At 37.5% G+C, this 20,143-nt stretch overlaps 1 protein-coding gene across 10 annotated transcripts in view; it reads right to left on the bottom strand.

Annotated features, from left to right (window-relative positions):
• Positions 1-20,143, bottom strand: part of LOC133218675 (ephrin type-A receptor 6) — a 472,741-nt gene that overhangs the window by 67,848 nt on the left and 384,750 nt on the right. For 8 of the 10 annotated variants that reach the window (XM_061365345.1, XM_061365351.1, XM_061365341.1 and 5 more), the window contains one exon: positions 7,881-8,003. The exons of the other annotated variants lie outside the window; for them this stretch is intronic. In XM_061365345.1, the coding sequence (XP_061221329.1) occupies positions 7,881-8,003 (123 nt within the window). The remainder of the gene's footprint in view (positions 1-7,880; positions 8,004-20,143) is intronic. 10 annotated transcript variants of the gene reach the window in all.

Here is a 20,143-nt window from a genome sequence, read left to right as displayed (position 1 = left end):
TACTACGAGAAAATAGACTTTTAAAGTATAAGAATTATATAGTGTTTTGAGGCAACAGGTCTTAACCCCAAATATGGATTTTACACACTATGTGTATATCACATTTAGTGTTTGAAGCACCTTAGGGTAACAAAATTATCACTTTACTACATACTTAAGATAACAATATGAAATTATAATTGTATTTCTACATGACATATACTGATACCATAGCCACATTCGCTGTTTCATCATACTTCCTGTGAAACTGTAAATATTGCCAGCTCAGAAATGTGTGTGGGCTATTTGTTAAAGCAGCTTTACCTCCTTTCATACGGAGCAACTCTGGCTCTGACAAATCCATTTCAGACTCCCACCATCTCGGAAAACCAGACTCAACACCCAACTGCAGTATTGGTGTTGGCATGATGCAGGAAAAGGATATGAATTTAATTACTCAGAACTTAGATTCACCTGTAGAAGGTGAAGGCATTATTAATTGTTTTAATGCAACCACTACCATGTGCTAAGAAGCTGACTGCTTTTGACAAGGTGGGTTTTCTTCCCTAAGAAAGTTTTTCACTGGAATTCTCCCACCCAGCTGTACTGCAATGCTGTTGCAATAAAATCAGCATAATCTGTAATGATGCCATGCCACCTCAGAATATGTTGTGATTCTGTATTTTGCACTGATCAATCTGCTTGGCATTTTTTTTTTTAATAAGCAGAAATACAAAAAAGAAAAACCACAAACATTGCAGAACAATGTGAGATGTGAATTATAATTACAACTTACACTGTGTATATTCTTAGTTCTCCTTTTCTTTTTCCATAACACAAGATTTTGAGAGTGTGTAATTTAATTGAGTGGCACAGTGATGGATAAGAAGGAGATTTTGAAGAGTCATATTAATGACAAAATAGTCAGCTTGTTGTCTCCTGTTGCCATTTTAAATACTGCAGCAAAGCCTACTTTAATGATTTTTTTATGTAAGATTAATCCACCAAAAGGAATACAGTTACTACTTGTTTGTTTCCAGTCTTTACTTACAATGAAATCTTTACTACTCATTATGTCAATAGATCTGGTAACATAAACACAGGGTACTTACTCTTCCACTTAAAACAGCAAAGGTTGGAATAGGTTCTCTTGTTCATGTAAGAACATTACTCTATACCTTCTGCAAGTCGGAACTCATATGTCTCAGAAAGTTACCTCATTATCAGGTATTTTTTCACTCTAAAGCCATGCTCTCATTTTGTTTCCCCCCACACTTACCTCCTTCTAAAGCTAAAGAGATAAGACTAACAGAGTGATTCTTCATTGCTATGCCTGATTGTGAGCTTTATCAGATTCTGACATGTCGTGCACTTCAGAACATTCTTTATGCTTTTCTTCCCATTTACTATTTGAGCACATGTTTTGCTCCTATTTCCCTTTATTCAACATAAACTTTAAACTTCTGAGCTATACAAAACTGATGAGCCACCACCTCCTTCCTCATATTTATGAGTATCTTGCTGCTTTCTACAGATGAGAAAGGCATAATTTCTTATTTCAAGAGGCACTGGAGGCCACACATCAATACCCCTCAAGTTTCTAAAATCCACAAAGGAAGCTCTGTAACGTGTAAATTACTAAATCCAGAATTCAGAAAACAAAACATCGTGAGTCAGGGCTCTAACAAACAAATTATGCTCTGGACCTAACCTTGTGACATTTTTGTTATCATTTGGGGTTTTTATTCTTATTTCTCTTTCAGGTTTTCTACCCTCAGGACATGAAGGCACACATTCTCAAGCTTCTCCCTTCAACTCTGATTTTGATCATAAACAAAACCCCAAGAGTTATAATGAAGACTGATCCAGTAGCAAACTTCAGATGCAGAGTTTTATGTATCTTGAAAACATAAGAAAAAGACAGAAACTCTTTGACACTTGAAGAAGACAACCAAAAGGATTCACCTCCCACAACACAACTGTGCAGACATAGCTGGCAATAACTAGATTTTTTTCCTGAGAAAGAAAAAGGTATTTCAGTGGAAGGAGTCAAATTTTCATAACTAGACATCACAAACCGGTCCTATGCATCAGTCCAGAACTGTCTAGTGCTGACCAACCTTATAAGGCACTTAAATAGGCTTGTTAAACATTAGTGTGTAAAATCTAGAGTTAGGCAGATTATTTTCCATGGACATAGGACTGTTATTTCAGCAAGTTGAATTTGGTAAAGGTGCACTGGCTTGAAACCTAAAACAGACCAAAAAACCCTAAACATTATACAAGTTAACGATTCCCTTCAACTTCCACCTCACAAAAAAATCAATCTGGATCTGCTTTCACATTCAATGCTTTACTGCTACGTTAAAATGGGAGTTCAGGTTTCCTCCCTCCCCTTCCATCTTGGAACTAAGAATAACTGTGTATTATCTACAAATGTGTGCTTGTTTACAAATATGTCTCTTTGTGTTTCCATCAGGCTCCTCCAGCTCTCCTCTTTCTACCTTTCTGCTCCTGTTAGTAATGAACAGCAACTTGCTTCAATTCACATGCTTCTTACAGTAAATTACCACCTTTTCTGTAGTCAGATTAAAAACAATATGCCACAGTGATGTACATTATGTATAAATGATCACATAGGCCAATAAACGCTTCTGAACTTCCAGAGATAAAATGTTTGGAATTCTTTATGATGACCATCTAAGCATGGAAATTGCTATTTAGCAATGGTGGAGAATGACCTCCTTTTATCACGCCCTGTACTATGCTCAGAGCTTAATTCCAGTTCTAGTTCAAGCTAAACCCTAATGGAGCAGCACACAAAAAAAAGTCTATCTCACTATTGATGTAACTTACTGCTCAATCCCTATTTTTGGTTCTGAAGTACTTCCCGCCTGCCTAATGGAAAAGTCCATATTCATTGGACTTCTATCCTCAGAAAATACACACCATTATGTATTAGTTGTAGGGTTTATGGGTTAGACATGCCAGTGAAATAGCATTTAGGCTGGAAAAAATCAACTGGAAGAGCCATTTTAGATATAATAAAACATGCATATGCAATAAAAGAATCAATTTGTTAGCTACGGAGAAAGGAATAGCAATTTTCATTTAATAACAAATACAGCAGATTAGGTGCTGGAATCTAGAGTAGGGAAAAATGCATTAACTGAAAAAAAAGAAGTTACTTCTCTCATTATTGGAGTACCAATAACTGTAGTTGAGTTTCACTATGAACAATGGCTCCTTGATGGTCTTGTTGAGTAATTTTGTTCAATAAGGATCTGTCAATATAATTTGCTTTCAATTGTTGGTTTATACAATATCAAGAATAATGGGCTTACTCAGGTGCACTTGGAAATGGTAATAAAATACTAATTTTGGGGAAAAAGAAAACTGATAATCATCTGGTTTAGTATTCTACAGTTATATCTGAGTTCTTTGAGAAGCTCCCTGTAATAAATGTGAACATTACAATGTATGTTAGATAGTCACAGAAAGCCAGACAGCAAAACAGTGAAAGGGGGATATCCTCTGTACAATGTACTTCATGTGGAGGAGGAGTCCTGTGTCCTATGAATGAAACATGGGGCAATGATCCAGCTGCTGACTACATGGGGAGATCAGAAGATTTCACAAGCAAATCACAACACTGATGTTCATAGAAAGATGTATGTGGAAAGAATAATTTTGATGTGTTTTTTTCCCCTCTCCTGCTAATGTAGTTTGAATGCTGAACAGTATGAAAGGGGTCTGAGAGGTCTGCTTAACAGGAACTTTTCCACAGTTTCTCATATCCTGACACCCATCTCTAGTTGTTCTTGTGAACAGAGAAGCTCAGGAAAGGAGATTAGCTTGAAAGAAACAGTAGGAAAGGCATTTGCTTTCCCTCCCTTCCTTTCCAACTTGGCAAGCTTAACAATCTGTCTGACACTCCTCAAAGACAGCAGCATACCACCTATATTTCTATCCGGAACTTCTGCCAGGCAATATGGGTATGCACTTATGTAAGAAACCCTGTACCCACAACTGAAATCAAGCGCTGCCAACACACAGCAAGAGCAGTAAACTAAGAATTTCCCCCAAATGGAACAAATAACACTCAACTTAGTTTGGAAGAGCTGGAATTTGAAAAACATAGATGTAGCACTGGCAATTTAGTGATTTGGTTTTTCACAGCATGCATATATATGTGTATATTTGTGTGTGTGCAACCGAAAGGAAGGGGCAAACTTCCACAGCTCGTGCCAGTGCATGCCTTATGTGCAGTGTAAACTGCTAAGTGGTTTAAAAATTCTATTTAACATATGTAAGGATAACAAATGAGAAAATATTACTTATGTGAATCCATCATTATAGACCTACATTAACTAAGTCATGTGAATTTGTACTGCTAACAGGTGGGATAATTAGAAACTAAGTAATTTGTGACATAAAGGATCAATAAATCAAAAGGAGCTGTCTGAAAATGGGCTTGTTTTGGCAAAAATCTAGGATAGATATTTGCAGGCCTGCCAAAAGCTTTACTTCTACTGAAATGGCAGTAGAGCAGTGACAGACTTCTGATGTAACTATCAAGTACAAGCATAGTTATGTCCAGGCTTAAAAACCACCTACATTTGAGGCAATCTATTTATATAGAAAGATGTAATGCCTCCTGCCAGCAGCATAAATTAATGTTTAAGTTGGCTAAATGAGGATACCTTTTACGTAAGTGAACCTTTCAGAGTGCAAAAGCAGACACCGTATTACACAATACCGAACATCATCTGCCAGTGTAATGGTAAAAGAAATACACTCCCCACAACTACTGAATGAAAAGTAGAAAGGGAAAAAAGGAAACCAACAGCTACATTGCCCTGCCAAGCTGTTTTTCAAACACTTATTTATAGCATGCTTTCCAGTTTATTCCTGTGTTTCCTTTAAAACATCTGTGGGGGATTTTGTAGAGAAAGAAAAGTTGTAAAAGCATTTTGTCTTTAGTAAGGAATAAATTTTCCAACTATTTTGGAGTAAATCTGCCACTTAGCTTGAGTTAAAGGCTTTGGAAAATAAAAACCATCCCATTATCTTTGTTCCAATGACTGTAATAGCAGAATAATGCTGGCATTTTAAGCCTTCCATGTAGTTAAATTCACTGAAATCCTACACAAAAGCTGCATCTGAAGCAATTATGTTATAATTCAGCAAAGTTATTAAACATTAAGTACTTCTGGTAGGCTTATGAGAGCTGCTGGCCAATATGAGCCCAACATCTCAGATAATGAAGGTGGGGTCACTGTGCTAGCAAAAGCAGCAATTGAGCATGCCTCCCTCCAGTACCAATACACAAACAGCAATCCTCTCACTTTTAATGAGAGGGGAAGCCTTGGAGGCCGCATCAAGACTGCAATGGGGAATTGATTTTGCCTACCTGTTACTGTTCTAACAGCCAGAGGCTGCCATGATAACACAGACATCACTGCTTAAACACCTTCTTGGAGCATTTGTGCCTTGGGTGTCTCTGTTCCTTGGTAAAGCGATAGCCAGAAAAAAGGTCAGGTGTTTAGTGCAGTAGTTTTCAATACAAACGAACAAAGGGTACATCCCTTCTGTTTGTATTAACAGATTCATGATACCAGGATGAGCTTGTATTTTCCACTGAATCATACACAGCAAGAGTTTCAGTTCTGAGTCTCTCACATCTTACACCAGTACTCCCTTCAACAAACCTCTTTAAAAAGAAATAAATGTATTAAACATATGGGTTTTTTCCTCACATGCATGGCAAAGCTGGTTTTAGCAATTTAGACAGTTATCATGAAAAGGAAATAGCATCCTCTGGTCATCTCTGTAACAAAAAGAAGCAATTCAGAATTAAGATTATGCTTAATGTAAATATGACTATGATAAAGTGAGAAATAAAGAGTTAAATAGCAACCCTACAGGTGAGATTGTTAGGATACGTTTGTTAACAGCAATTTCTGCCTTGAACTATGGAGTTTCATGCCACCTGGCCCCCCATATGCACTCTTTCTCAAAGGAACACGTCTCGTCCATCACCCTTATTGCAGTTCTTCACTGGCTTTCAACTACCTGGTAATCCTCACTATTCAAAAGGTGGGCAGTCTCTCTCTTTCTCTGGGGTTGCTGCTTTTTTTGTTGTTGACACTATCAAACAATAACATGTATTTCCATGACCTTGCTAGGCTATATGGTGCACATCATGTAGCTGTACTTCCATTTTTTTCTCTGTTTTTAATATTTCAACAGATTGAATCAGAATTCTTAGTAAAAGACATTTAATAGTGAGAAATGTTGAAACCACATTTAAGACTTCTGCTTTAAGTTTAAAAATTGTGATTAAAAAGCTTTACAAGCACGCAGAAAACAACAGTCCTTAGGACCTTATAAAATAAACCTATAGGTAGATATGTAGTTGAGTTGCCAGTTCATGGGTGCAATTAAACCATTTGTAATCTAATAGATTTATGCTATATATAACACTGCATTCAAAACAGAGAATTTTATTGGACCTGGACTATTTCCTCTTCCACACATTTCTTTGGTTACAGATACCAATCTCATTGTGATTTTGACTGCCAATAGCCTAGGGGTTATTAAACACTCCCATATCCCAAGGAGAAAAATATGGAAGTATTTAATAAACTGTTACAAAAAAGACACCCAAACAGTCATGAGAAAAGACAACAAAGTTGCTGAGGGTCTTCTATTTAAAGAAAAAAACCCCCACAAAGACATAATACCACTTAAAAAAAAGGAAAAGGATTATCTTGTATTAGTGAGGCCTATAATTACTGCAATACACAAAATGGAACAGAGTTTCTTTTGTATAGCAAATCAATAATAGAGTGTAATTTTTCATTTTTTCCCCTACTTTTACCATAAGAGATTTCTCTTTTTAAGAAAAACTGTAAGTAACATTAGAGGTAAGATGTCCTGAAAGGACACAAATGTGACATTGGCCCATGTACAGACTAATCTGACACAGAAATATGTAATCTGGAAAGGAGCAGGACTGAACTTGGATGCAGTTTTAACTGTAATTAAGGTGCGTGTATTTATTCTTCATTTCTTAGTTTTGATGGAAGATGGTGCTTAATAGCTCTAAAAGAGAATGGAAACACATACAGCCTTTCTGGGAAAGGATGCCTCTAACCTGTCCTTCCCTGTTTCAGCCCAGTACCTGATAGCAGCCTGTTTACCTTGCATGGTGCTCCCATTCATGGCCTATGCTCAACCTTATGCCAACCCTCTCTGGTCCCTCGTACCATCATCAGCTGTGTCTCTGCTGGGGACCTTGCCAGGGGCAGTACAGATTGCCATGCTGGCAACACAGGCAGTGGGGCTTTCTCACTCATTTTAAGAGAATCATAGTAGTTCAAATTGTCATAAAAGTTAACTGATAAACGTTAAGGCTGTTTTCACGAGATACAAGTTGCAACTACAGAAGCAGACAAAGGATTTAAACACTACATCAATACATAATTAAATTTTCCTTTTATAAATTTGTCTTGCTTCATTTTTTTAGCAAGAGAATGAAAATTTTTAGGGAAGAGTCACAGAAGCACATAAACCCAGTGCTTTTATAGAGGCATTTTTAAAGTTATGTTTCTTTGGTGCACATTGGCATGCTTTATGAAGTGTATGACTAGAGTGTATGACTAGACCACCTACAACACATCAGTTTCTCCCATAATTTCTCTTTTACACTGCTTCAGGCTAGTTCCTGGAAAGTAATTTATCTTTACCATTTCCTTTCAGTTTGGCTTTTTATTGGAAGGAAAATCTAGTATCCCTGCCAGACCAATACCAAATTTTGTTTCCCTGAGATGTGTGGAGACATGGGGCAAATGGTAAAAGGAAAGACTGATGGCAGGGGAATAGGCTGGAATACCTACCAGAGGAAATGCTGGGGGGTAAAGATCCACCCCCTGACACTGGATGTGAGGCCAGGATGCTATTTAAAAATCCCGCCCTCAGGAATCTCGAAAGAGACTTCACCCCAATGGTCGGAAAGGATCCTTTCAAAGAGATAAAAATGATCATTAATCAAATGACTTGTTCTTTGGCTGATAAAAGAAGTCGACTGTTTAAAGAAAGAATAACCAAATCTATGCAGAGTTAACAGTTTCACTGGAACAGATCTTATAAAAAGCAGTTAAAAGTCTTTGTTGCTTTTTAACCAAGTCAAACAATACACAGCTTTAACCAGAAAGAGGTTGTTTTCTGCATACTTTGCAAATGAAGAACTCCAGCACCTCTAGGAATTGAAAAAAAATGGTATTTTAAAGGCAAATTACAACTACTGGATATTCATAATGCATTCCAAAATAACTGTGCTACAGAGGCATTTTACAGTTTTGTATACAAACCAAAGAGAGACCAGTAGAGGTGAAGCTATACCACCAAAGGTGTGTTTAACCTAGTATTTTAAAGCCACCTGACAAAAGTCTCGTCAGGCAAGAGGAAAAGGGGAACCAGAGGTACGTTACTGACTTCTGTGTCAGGGCAGCTATATCAGCCACATCTCCTAACAACTGTCAGTATATATGGATCCAGGCGAAAACCAACAGAATAGACATGGTCCCTATCTGCTTGCTCTCACCAGAAGCTTAACACATTTTACGTGTTCAATATAATAGAACTTTTATTCTTCTCATTGCCTAAATGTACAGTTTTATTTCTGGAAACAATGATTATCTCATCCACCTCTTTTAAAATAAGTACTTGTGACATATCTATTAGAGTGATGATATGTGATAGTGATTTTATCATCTCATCCACTGTTTCAGCTTTCAGCACATATACAGGGATCTAGAGACGTTATTTCAGCTAGCTCGTGTTAATGCTTAGTTAATGCCAGCATCAAAGATGGATCTGAAATGAGAGCTCTACACATCGTGCTTAAAAGCACAGAGTCAAGATTCTCCCATCTTACAATACATTTAAACTGACAATCAGAACAATTTAGGGGTTTTTGCAAGTACATCAGGCAAGCATCCATCCAAAATTTCAGGCATTGGCAGGTTTGTTTTCATCACCTTGCAGGTATTACATGATTGTTTTTTTTTAAGAGAAGGAAAACATCTTAGTATTTATATACAATGAGAAAAATAAATGGCCCTCTTGAAATTCATGCAATAGTTGTTTGTTTGCTTGGCTTTTTAACTCATAAAACACAGAGAGGAAAACCTGGCATCAAAACACACACACATGTCTGCTGAACTCAAAGTAGCTTAAGAGAGCCTTGAATTTTTCTCTGCAGTTTTCAAGCAAGAGTTCTGTTATTTCTTCTCAATACACTTGCCCTTTAAATTTGTCACTAAACCTGCTACAGTCTGTGGGAGAAGAATTAATTTCGTTAGTGCTCTGGATGCAGTATTTTTATATATGACGGCTAGAGAGAAGGCATAAAAGTTTTCCCTCTGACCACTCCTGAAAAGCCTTCAGCATTCCTGTAGAAGTGTTGCCAACATCCATGGCTTTTATTTTAAAATGATTTCAGAGGTAATAGAGTCCAGAATGAAATACACAGAAATTCAGCATTCAAATGGGAAATTGTTTCATTAACTACAACACACCCAGTACTAAACAGCATCCTAAAACATGAAGGCTAAATAATGAACATACAAAGGCTTCCCAAACAAAACTTTGCTTCGCTGATTCAAAACGGGAATTACACCAACCATAAAGTACACCCACTGTCAGTCACATACCATATGTACAAAGCTTCAGAAAAGCCAAACAGCATGAGCTTCACCATCGACATTTTCTTACATTTAAATGGTGTTAAATGCCAAGTAACTCATTTCCTAGCAGTCTTACAATAAGTCGCTTTGTTATAGAAAGTAATGAAGACACAATCAAATTCATTTCACTTATTGTACATATTCAGAAATGAAAACAAGGAGCAGCAAATTTTGGAGCAATTCAGTCAGCGAATACTAGGAGAGCTGGAGGAATAAAATTATTGAGGCTTTATAAGCAGCAAATAACTAAAGGAATACATACAAATAATGTTTTACTCTCACACTTAACAAGATGCAGTTGAGTAAGTGTAAAATCTTTGTGTCATTTGAGATGCTCTAGAAAATCAACACTCATATTTGACTGGCAGGTCTGACAATATCTGCAGGAGATCTGCACTCTGTAAGTGGCAGGAAGAGGAAAAGCAGTATTAATTGGGTACCTATGAGTAGCCATCTAGTGTTGTTTTAGGCAATTTAATCCCATCCAAATAGTCTACTGTCACTTCAAAAATACCTCTGATTAAGTAGAACAGAGAGTTACAAGAACAAGACCTCACTTAGCCTCTCCTAGAAGTCCACAAACAGCTTCTGAAAAGGACAAGGCTGATAACATTCAGCCCTGATCAGTATCCATCAACACAAAACTGCAGACAAAGGAGAGGCTGAAAGTTCATTTGCCTTTTGATACTATTGCCTGCAAAATGGGAAAATGGTTTGAGATAATTACACGACTATATATGTGACATTGATTATCATTGCAGATAGTGGGTAAAGAAAATGAATTCTCTTACATCCCATCAACCACCACCAGGACAGAGGTTTGGTAAGAGCCTTGGGCATTTACAGTAATATAGAAGCTTACTCGGATTTTTACTTGTCTGCATTAAAACATTCATTAAGTACTTGAAAGAAACTCTGCAACAAAAACTTGTGTTCAAGACAGAAAGGGAGAAAGCTCTCTGGAAATACCACAAAAAAGAAGGGAGGTGTGAGCATGACATTAAGGAGAAAACGTCAGTTTTGCAGAAATACAAAATTCTGTGTGGAAAGCAATTCAGAATGCTTATATTTCCTTCTGTTTTCTTTTTTTCAATTGGGCAATGAAGACATCGTCTTTCCTCTTTTTTTCCAAACTGTAATCATGCTTTACTAAAGCCCACCAAAAACGTGCTTACTGCTTTATATCCTGCTGCTTTATGCTCCAAATTGCAAAAGCAGTAGTCATTTTTTTAGAGGTGTATGCTAGAAATAGAAATCTTAATGCTTAATTTAAACCACTCTGGACACTTCCAAGATGCTAGGATATTATTTCTTTAGTTAAACAAATTCCTTGATAAATGCTATTCTGTCAGTGCACATCATACAGAGACTACTGCTTTACGCTCGTTCTGTTTCATGTAAAAATCAACGCTTATTTTTGCAGTGGGTGCAGTTACACTAATGGGAAGGACTTTTAGAATAAGGTTTTACTGGTTCTAAATTGGGAAAAGGAGACATTAATATTAAGCCACAGTTCCTCAGGGCTCTGAAATACAGCTTTTATTTAGCAGCTTACTGGCATGGATGTATTGAGAAAAAACCCAACCTCTCCCTGCTCCATGAACATTATGCCACCTTAACACAGGAAAATACATTAGCTACAGATATTAGTTGGAAAAGTGCATTGAAACGGTAAAAATATATGACAGTACTCTGAATAGCTGACAGTTCATGAAATATACACTGTTTACTGAGTCCTGTGATACCAGTTTATAACTCAAGGGTAAATTCTTCTGTTTCACAATTATCACAGCTAAGTGCCTGTGCTCAGAGGCAGTGGGGGAGTGCTGAACCAATTAGCCTGCCTTCCACCTTCATCTCTTGTTCCAGGGGGAATATCATCCCACAAATTGTAGAATTTGATAGGGAAATCACTGGCATCGCATCCTAAACTGGCATAGTTTTAGTAGCGTATTATCACACAGAGAAGAAGGGCAAGAGTAGACAGCTGGGTTTAGGAAATACATATGTTTAGTTCAGCTCCGGAGCACATATATTAATTCAAACACATTTATTAGCTCTTGCATCACAACAGCATGGCCAGCCAGAAGGAACAAACATTTCTCCCCACACCAAGGGCACATCCATGGACTAGGTCTAGCAGCAGTGTAACTGTGTTGAAGAGCCATAGATACACAAAGGACAGACAGATCTGCCAAACGGCTCAGCAACAGTACTCAACCGATGGATGGATGGATGGATGGATGGATGGATAGATGGATGGATGGGTGGAAGAGAATGGTGCCAAAGACACTTGGTACAATACTGGTGGAACAAAATGAACTACAGTGGAATGCACAACTTCTGTTTGAATGGGGGGGGGCCCCCCTCGTTAGCTGTAGTAAACACCATTTAAAAGGAACTAACTTACTCTCAGGGACTGAGTCAGATGATAAACTTTAACCTGACCCATTTTTTGCTGCTGACACTTTACAGACACTTTAGCATAAGACCCTCAGAAACTGAAGACAGTTTAGTTCTGCCAATGACAGTACATACCTACTCACATCTGCTGACCTGAGCTTAAGCATTCCCACCAGTTTTGCTCCCATATGCAGTAAAGTGCCAGCACACTAATGGCTGTCTTTGGGGCCCACATCCCACCTTTTCCTTCTCTCCAGCTGCTGGGTTCTGTGCCCTGCTACCACCAGCAGCACTTAAGACAATGCCATGGTGGTCCACAGGACTCACAGGGATGGCATCTGAAGCTCCTAAGTTATGCAGATACAGGCAGGCAGGGCCATCAATCAGCTTGTTCTGTTTGTGCCATGGTCCCTGGGCCTTACTGGGAGCAAAAAAAATACTTTTTTTCCCACTACAGCAATTGTACTTATAGTGCAGCTTGTGGAGATTTGCTTTTAAAAAGGAGACCCTGACCTAGTTCAAGATGTCCCTGACTGTTGCAGGGAGATTGAACTAGATGGCCTTTGAAGGTCCTTACCAAACTGAACTGTTCTGACGCTATGATACTGTGAACACTCCAGAGTCTCTGCATTCTGTCTAACAACCTGACTGAAATACATTATTGGAAAGCCTACTGAAGATGCAGACAGATCTTCAGCCATGTTACTTGTTGTTGGTTTTTCTTGTTTATTATACTTTAATCTGATCCAATACTTTCTGCAGGTGGAATTGACCATTTCAGGCGTTGTGTATTTTTGCGCATCTTGACAGCTTCAAAGTCCAGAATTGCTCTTTGGGTGTTCAATTTAATAAACAGGAAGGAGATGTTCTAGAGAGGTCACACTTCTTTTTACTAGTACCCTCTCCTTATTAGTACCATCAAAAGAAGACCTTATTTTGTTACTATTTTCCCATAGATTTTGCTTAGAATTTTGGAAAAAAGAAAAAAGGCACAGTCAGGGTATTCAATATACTCCCCTCTCTCCCCCCCCCCCCTTTTTTTTTTGTTTTATATAGTTTGTTGCACTGATTTTTTTCATACAGGAATTGTAAAATATAGCTAAGAGAAATTTCTTAGCAACTCTACAGGTAAAGGCTTTGGGGAGCTCAGTAAAGGGCTTGTCATGGTTTAACCTCAGGCAGAAACTAAGCACCATGCAGCTGCTTCCTCACTGCCTGTCCCCCAACCCCTATAGGCTGGGGATGAAGATCAGAAAAATCTGCTGGTTAAGGTAAGAACACATATTGATATGTGAAATAAAGTAACATATAATAACAACAACAATAATGAAAAAGGAGAGAGAGGAATAAAACCCAAGGAAAACAAGGAAAAAAACCCCAAGTGATGTACAATAGAATTACTCACCACCTGCTGACCAATGCCCATACTGTCCGTGAGCAGCAATTGGAAGCTCCTGGCCAGGTCCCCCAGTTTATATACCGAGCATGATGTTCTATAATATGAAACATCCCTTTGGCTAGTTTGAGTCAGCTGTCCTGGCTTTGCTCTGTCACAACTTTGTGTGCATCCCTTCACTGGCAGAGCATAGGAAACCGAAAATCCCTTGACTTAAGGTAAGCACTTCTTAGCAACAGCTGAAAGATTGGTGTGTTATCAACATTATTCTCATACTAAATCCAAAATACAGCACTGCACCAGCTACTAGGAAGAAAATTAACTCTCTCCCAGCCAAAACTAAAACAGGGCTATAATGAGCTTTTGCATTCAGTTTGGCAGGAAGCAACAGAATGACTTCAGGATGTTTTCACTCCTAACTACATCCTCATGAAGGTGGGACTGGAACAGTAATGAAATGCTAGAGGACAAAATGTGGAAAGAGTTTTCCTGCTTCTGAATTATCCAATGTTACCACTCAGTATCTGAGAAAAGGCTGGCTCTGTTATGAGCACCTTCCATTCTAATATAAAACCTGTTTCATATTGTTACTAATGTTTCCACAGAGAAGCTAAAGGAAGTCTTAAAGCATGTTTTCCAAAATTATTTGTAATATATCCATTATGGAAAGTATTGAAAACCGGTCAACTTCTCTCTCACGTGATTTTATTGATTCATCCTTTCTAGACCATCAGGAATTGCACATTACTTCATAATCTTTTATGGGGGAACATATGGAAGCTTTTCATGAGGAAAGGCTTTATAAAACTTGAAGTTATGGTGTCAGAATACAATTTGTAGTGCATTCAATAGGCTTGACTTGGAATGAAAAATAAGATCAGAAGCAGGGCTAAAATTTCTTCCTGATGAATGCGTTAGATCATATTTTTAGTGCACTTAGAAATCATTCATCTGTAGAACTGATTTTAACTGTTTTGAATGAACTAATCTGGAGACTTAGAATATAGTTTGAATAATGTCTTTTAGAGCTTTTTGACACATTCAAGCAAAGTCGATATAGAACGGTACGCCTGAATTTTTACTCACATAACTTATGTCTTAGGTAAATGTAATTTTCAAGATCACTAAACAATATTTCGCAGTAGAGATCATAAAATATTAGAGCACAACCAAAATTAACAAAAATGAGTGTGCTTGCCCCTATTGACATTGAAGAATCACAGAACGGTTGAGGTTGGAGGGGACCTCTGGAGGTCATCAAGTCCAACAAAATCATGGGAAGACTTCCACTACTTTACAAATAATATAGTGAGAATGCATGAAGGCTAAGTTCTGCTCTCAGGTACCTAAGCTAGTAAAACCAAACCTGTATGAAGAGCATGTTGCTGTGCAGAGGGAAATTTATGCTCTAACATTCAGAAGCATATTTTCAAAGGTGGCCCAAACTTATTTACCCCGATTCCACTCGAGTAAATGACATCATCACAGAGCACTCACCAATATTTGTGTCATTCTTGAATGCACTTTCAAGAACTCGTAGGTCTTTAAACTGCCTTCATCTAAGCAAAGCAGCCTGATTGTTTTATACCAGAGCTTGGAATCTTAAAGTAGAAAGTACTGTTAGAATACTTAAATATTCTAAATGTGCAGCCAATGTTAAACTGAGAACATCTTCATTTACCAGGTAGACTCTGACTAATTAAGTTAGAAATAGTAATTACCTGACACATCTCCAAGGGAACAACTACTATGGAAATTACATCATTCACAGTAGATTTAGCAAGATGTCAAAGTATATGAATACAAGAAACAGGAAAACAAAACATGAACTACTCTTGGAGGGATGTAGTTGAGAACTTCTCACTGTGGTTATTTTCAAACAGTGAGATTGGAATTCCTTCTGAAGGAACTCCTGTCAACACCTAAACCAGCAAAAGTCCTTTGCACCTCTTGTACTCCATTTGAGGGCTGGAACTTCGGCAAGATAGCTAATTATTTGGCAGGACCTCTTCAGATAATGAATTTTCACAATTTCAAATACAGAGCACTGTCTAAGCAATGAAGTTGTGAAGAAACTGTGTAGGCGAATAGTAACTCAAGAAAGGTCTCTATTATAAAACCTGGGTGCTGTTGCTAGTTCTTAAGATTAAAGATTAACTATAGTGAGTGTCCTAGGTTCAGCAGCTTAAACCATGACAGTGAGGCAGCACTTTCGTCCTAGGATGTGGCATAAGTATATACTGTCTCCTTGACATGTGCCCATGGAAAAGAAAATTGTATGTCCTGTTTAGAAGGGAGCTACTATGAGCTTCAGCCACATTCTCAGTCTGTGATACAGCTGCCTATACACTCGGAACAATCCAGAGGTCCTTTTGTCTGCCTCTGAGTAACTATCTCACTTCACTGGGTTTCAGTATCTCACTTCAAAAGATGACCCAGATTTAACTTCAGTTCTGACAGAAAAGGAGAAGGATCACAGGAACTTCTCTGCAACACCATGCAACACCGTGTTACTTAATTTGTTTGGAGCGCTGTTGCATAGACACCAGTAGTGATTTACTCTAAGAATAAACTCTGCTGTCTAAGTTTAAAAAAAGAAAGCATCTCATCCCAAATTACAAATATTACTCTTTAAAACTAAATGGACTTTTTAGTATATTTGTGGGCAAGCTGGTTACCCTTAATCAAAAGACACTCTAGGAAAAACTCTCTAAGAAACTGAACAAACTGCATCATATATTTCTCCTGAATAGTCTTAAAAATGGCTTAACAAATGCTTAAAATTTCTTTTTGCTATATTTTAGCGAGATTCTATGCACTTGAAAAAAAAATTTTTGGAAAAAAAGGTAAAAAATATAGGCAACTTTTTCCATGTTACTCTGCATAATAAATTTTCTCAGAAAAGGATAAAAAGTAGCATTCTACTACACAACACCCCCCAGCAGGACTACTCTTTTTCGAAAGTCAGCTGCCATTATTCCCAACTGTATCTTGCCTACAGTTAGGAAGTTATTCTGAAAAGTGCAGCAGCTTTCCAAAGTATTCTATGAGCCCAGATTCAGAAATAGTTATTAAGACAGCCATTAGATCACTGGAAACAATATGATGTAGTAGCCTTTTATGACAAAATGCTGTGACCGAAATATATGTGGTGCAGATGTGCCCTAAGAGCAATAGAAAAAACCCACACCTGTAGAGGACAACTCTAAGAAATCCAGGGAGTGGAAGATAACACCTTTGTTGACAAATCAATTTTCAGTTACAAACAGCGGCAAAATTTACTTTACTCTCAGTTTGCTTTTAATTCTGAATTTCCTTAATCTTCTTGGTCTGGGAATAATAAAGCATCCACGTGTTTTGGCCTCAATTCTGTGAAGAAGACCACTATAACCTAGTTCTTGGAGGAAATATTTTAAAAGGCCTGATCTTCTGTACCAAGTCTCTTGATCTCTGCTCCAGACTGAAACTTATGGGATCTACCTGGAAACATGAAGAAGAGAAACACCTGGTAGGGCAAAGTTGCTGTTCTGGCCTCCAACCCTGGTGAGTTTAACCTTGAAATCGTTGTGAAAGACAATGCTTTCCTATGAACCTGAAGTGCTGGAATACTCTTATTTCTTGATTGGTGGATGGGAATAAATCCAGACTTAAGAATATTTACATAGAATGACACTATTATAGAAAACCGCAATTATAGCTAGTTTATGACTTCTCTGGGAGAAAAAGCAAATGCTGCAAGAAGCTTACAATTCCTGAGGAGGAACTGATGGAAATTACAGAATATTTGGATAGAATATTAACATCTAATTTAATTTCCCTTGCTGCTTCTAGACAAACAGGCAATTTGGGAGAAAAAACTGAGGCAATTGCTTGAAAGAGTTCTACAAACACTCTAGCCATTTATTTTGTGATGTGTTAAATGTCAGCGCACACTGAAGTTTTGCTTGCTGAGAAGATTGGTGTGACAACATTAATATGATTAAGGCTTTTAACAGAAACAACAACTGTTGTGTTGAATCATCTCCGTAGTCTTAATGGAATAGTAATTGGAAATAGCGTGCTTCTGCTATGAGATAAAACAATCTGTGTGTATTTAAGCTGTGTATTAAATAAGTATTTTTCAGTCAGTGCTTAAACTGAAAATAGCTTCAGCACAATGCCAAACAAGAACTCTGAAATCTTTACGTATTTAAAGTTATATATGATACCCAGAATGCTGTTCCAAGCACTGCATGCTGTACATTTGGGTTTCATGCTCATGCATGTATTATCAAATTACCTGAAAATAAAATACTTTAAGATTACAGTTTTCATGATAGGAAGAAAAAAAGAAAAAAGCCTGCAATGTTGGTCAAACCCTCCGTCACTCATTTTGTACACATCCTCGTTTGGGGAATGACCATTAATAATCAGCAGTACAAATTTCATTTCAGTCATCTTTGGATCACCCAGTTTTTGTGATTTTGCAGAGAAAGGTCCTGAATACAACCTGCACATTCCTATGATATGGATTTCTTCATCTTTTAAGACAGAAACCTCCTATGTGAAATGTTGATGGGGTCTTATAAATGTGATGGTTAAGAAGTTCTATGGGCTTTTAAATCTTCATATGTTTCATAAAAAGAGAGATAATATGTTTTAATTTAGTACTTAATGTTTAAAAATTGCAGTGAGTTTTAATTTAATGAGTGAAGCAGCTTTTCATGGATGACATCTGAAGATGAATGCACTCATGCAGCCTGCTGTACATTCTGCAGTTCTGAAATTAAAGCTCTGATTATCCACTCTTTTAGCCTTGCTAGCCTGTAACAGTATGAACAAAGAGCAGGAGATAAACGCTCTCCACTTTCAAACAGCAATCAGCACCACTGAAACAGGCTGTTTCCAGTCAAGAAAAACACTTGGGGATGAATTTCCGAAGAGTCAATTGACAAGAAGTTAAACAAATGTAGAGTATAAACTGAGGGTGAGTATTCCTTTCACCATCCACATTAATACCATTCACAATTCACATTTCACTAATATTAATGAAATTAAGTACAGAGGTTTGATTTTCTTCTTGGTTACTAACACCGAGCGACTCCCTCAAATAAGCAATGCCAAAATCAGAAGTTAGGAAGACTGCCATCATTATCATTACCATAACCTCACATGAACTCTCGATTAGAAATGTATTACATACTGCTTTATGTTTACAGATCTATATGCTACATAAAAACCCCATCTCTGCCTAGGCTCAATGCACATGTCCCAGCCCACATCTGAAAATCCATGTTAGAAGCCAGGTTGTAGGTGGCTCCTGTAGCTATCTGATGGGCTGTGGCATGTGCATGGGCACTTTGCTTCCTTTTTTTTTTTGGTAAATGCTAAGGACCAAATAGAATTAGCTGTGGTTATTAATTATCTCTTTGTGAATATCAGTGTATACAGAGGATTTTCTTTCAAGCTCAAAGACCACTTGCTGTTAAGGGTGAATGCCATGTGGCAAAACCTCTCTCCTTTGATCTTGTGCTAGTTCTGGCAACAGCAATTCTGGCGAGACAAATATCGGGCAGTCAGCATTTACACAGGCCACAAAATCACGTTTTTCAAAGCTTATAAAGGCATTCATTGAAAATTGGAAATAAACTGCCAATCTTACCTAAACCAGCAGAACAGCATAGGCTGAAGAATGTACTCAACTACAGCGGAGAGAAAAAAAGCAGAAAGGAAAGAGTGGACACTCATTTCCAAAGAAAATAAGTTATTATCAGTCTAGGGAGAAATTAAGAAGTTTCTGTTGTTTCAGGAAGAAAGGAAACCAATTATGTGATTCTAGCAACAGTACAGTAGCTTGTCTCAGTTTTCTACTATTACGAAAATTCTGTACTAAGCTTCTCTAGATGAAACACTGAAATAAAGCCATTATCAGCTAAACTTATTTACTTTCAAATTTTATTCAGCAGAAATTACCTTCTTAAAGTTTAATAGAAAAAATGACAATATTTACCAACTGATGTAGTCATAAATCTATTCTGAAATTACAGACTGAATACATTTGTGTCTTCAAATGTATTCAGGATTGTTCTTAGTGGTTTGTGCTTCTATTTAGAATACACTTCAGCTGAATACTCTGTAAACTCATGCCATCGAATTATGGTTTTTTAAATAACTATTTATTCCCACATTGCTTCTCTCTTTCACTTGTGTCCCCCTTAAAAGGTTTATCATCTCCTCCTGATTTATAAGTAGTGCCAAAGCTATGCTTATCTATGAAGAACTGTGAGATGTATGAAGCAGTAATTTTTGCAGACTGTATTTCTAGCCAAAACTTCAAGAGTCTGGAATGGATCCCAGAGAGTTTGCATCTAAATTGTTAATTCATCTGGAACCTGAACTACGTATGTATTAAGATTCAGAAAGATAACTATAGTCTGAGAGATGGATACAGCAAGACTCATCGTAAGTAATAACAGGAATGTGGAGGTCAGAAATACACAAAGAATATCAAGTGATGGGCTAAGTTAATAGATTCTGAATAAGCAGATTACAGATAAAAGTTATTAAAGTGATGGCATTATTTTGTGTGGATGCTGATGATAGTGCTGAAATAACTGTGGAAGCAGAGATTTTG

This window comes from Neopsephotus bourkii, unplaced genomic scaffold (genome assembly GCF_033783945.1).
Source record: "Neopsephotus bourkii isolate Nb327-2 ecotype Australia unplaced genomic scaffold, CSIRO-AGI_Nbou_v1 NB_1287, whole genome shotgun sequence".
In the NCBI taxonomy this organism is placed as follows: Eukaryota; Metazoa; Chordata; class Aves; order Psittaciformes; family Psittacidae; genus Neopsephotus; species Neopsephotus bourkii.
The sequence above is the reverse complement of the archived record's forward strand: the minus strand, read 5'-3'. Positions and strand labels throughout refer to the sequence as shown.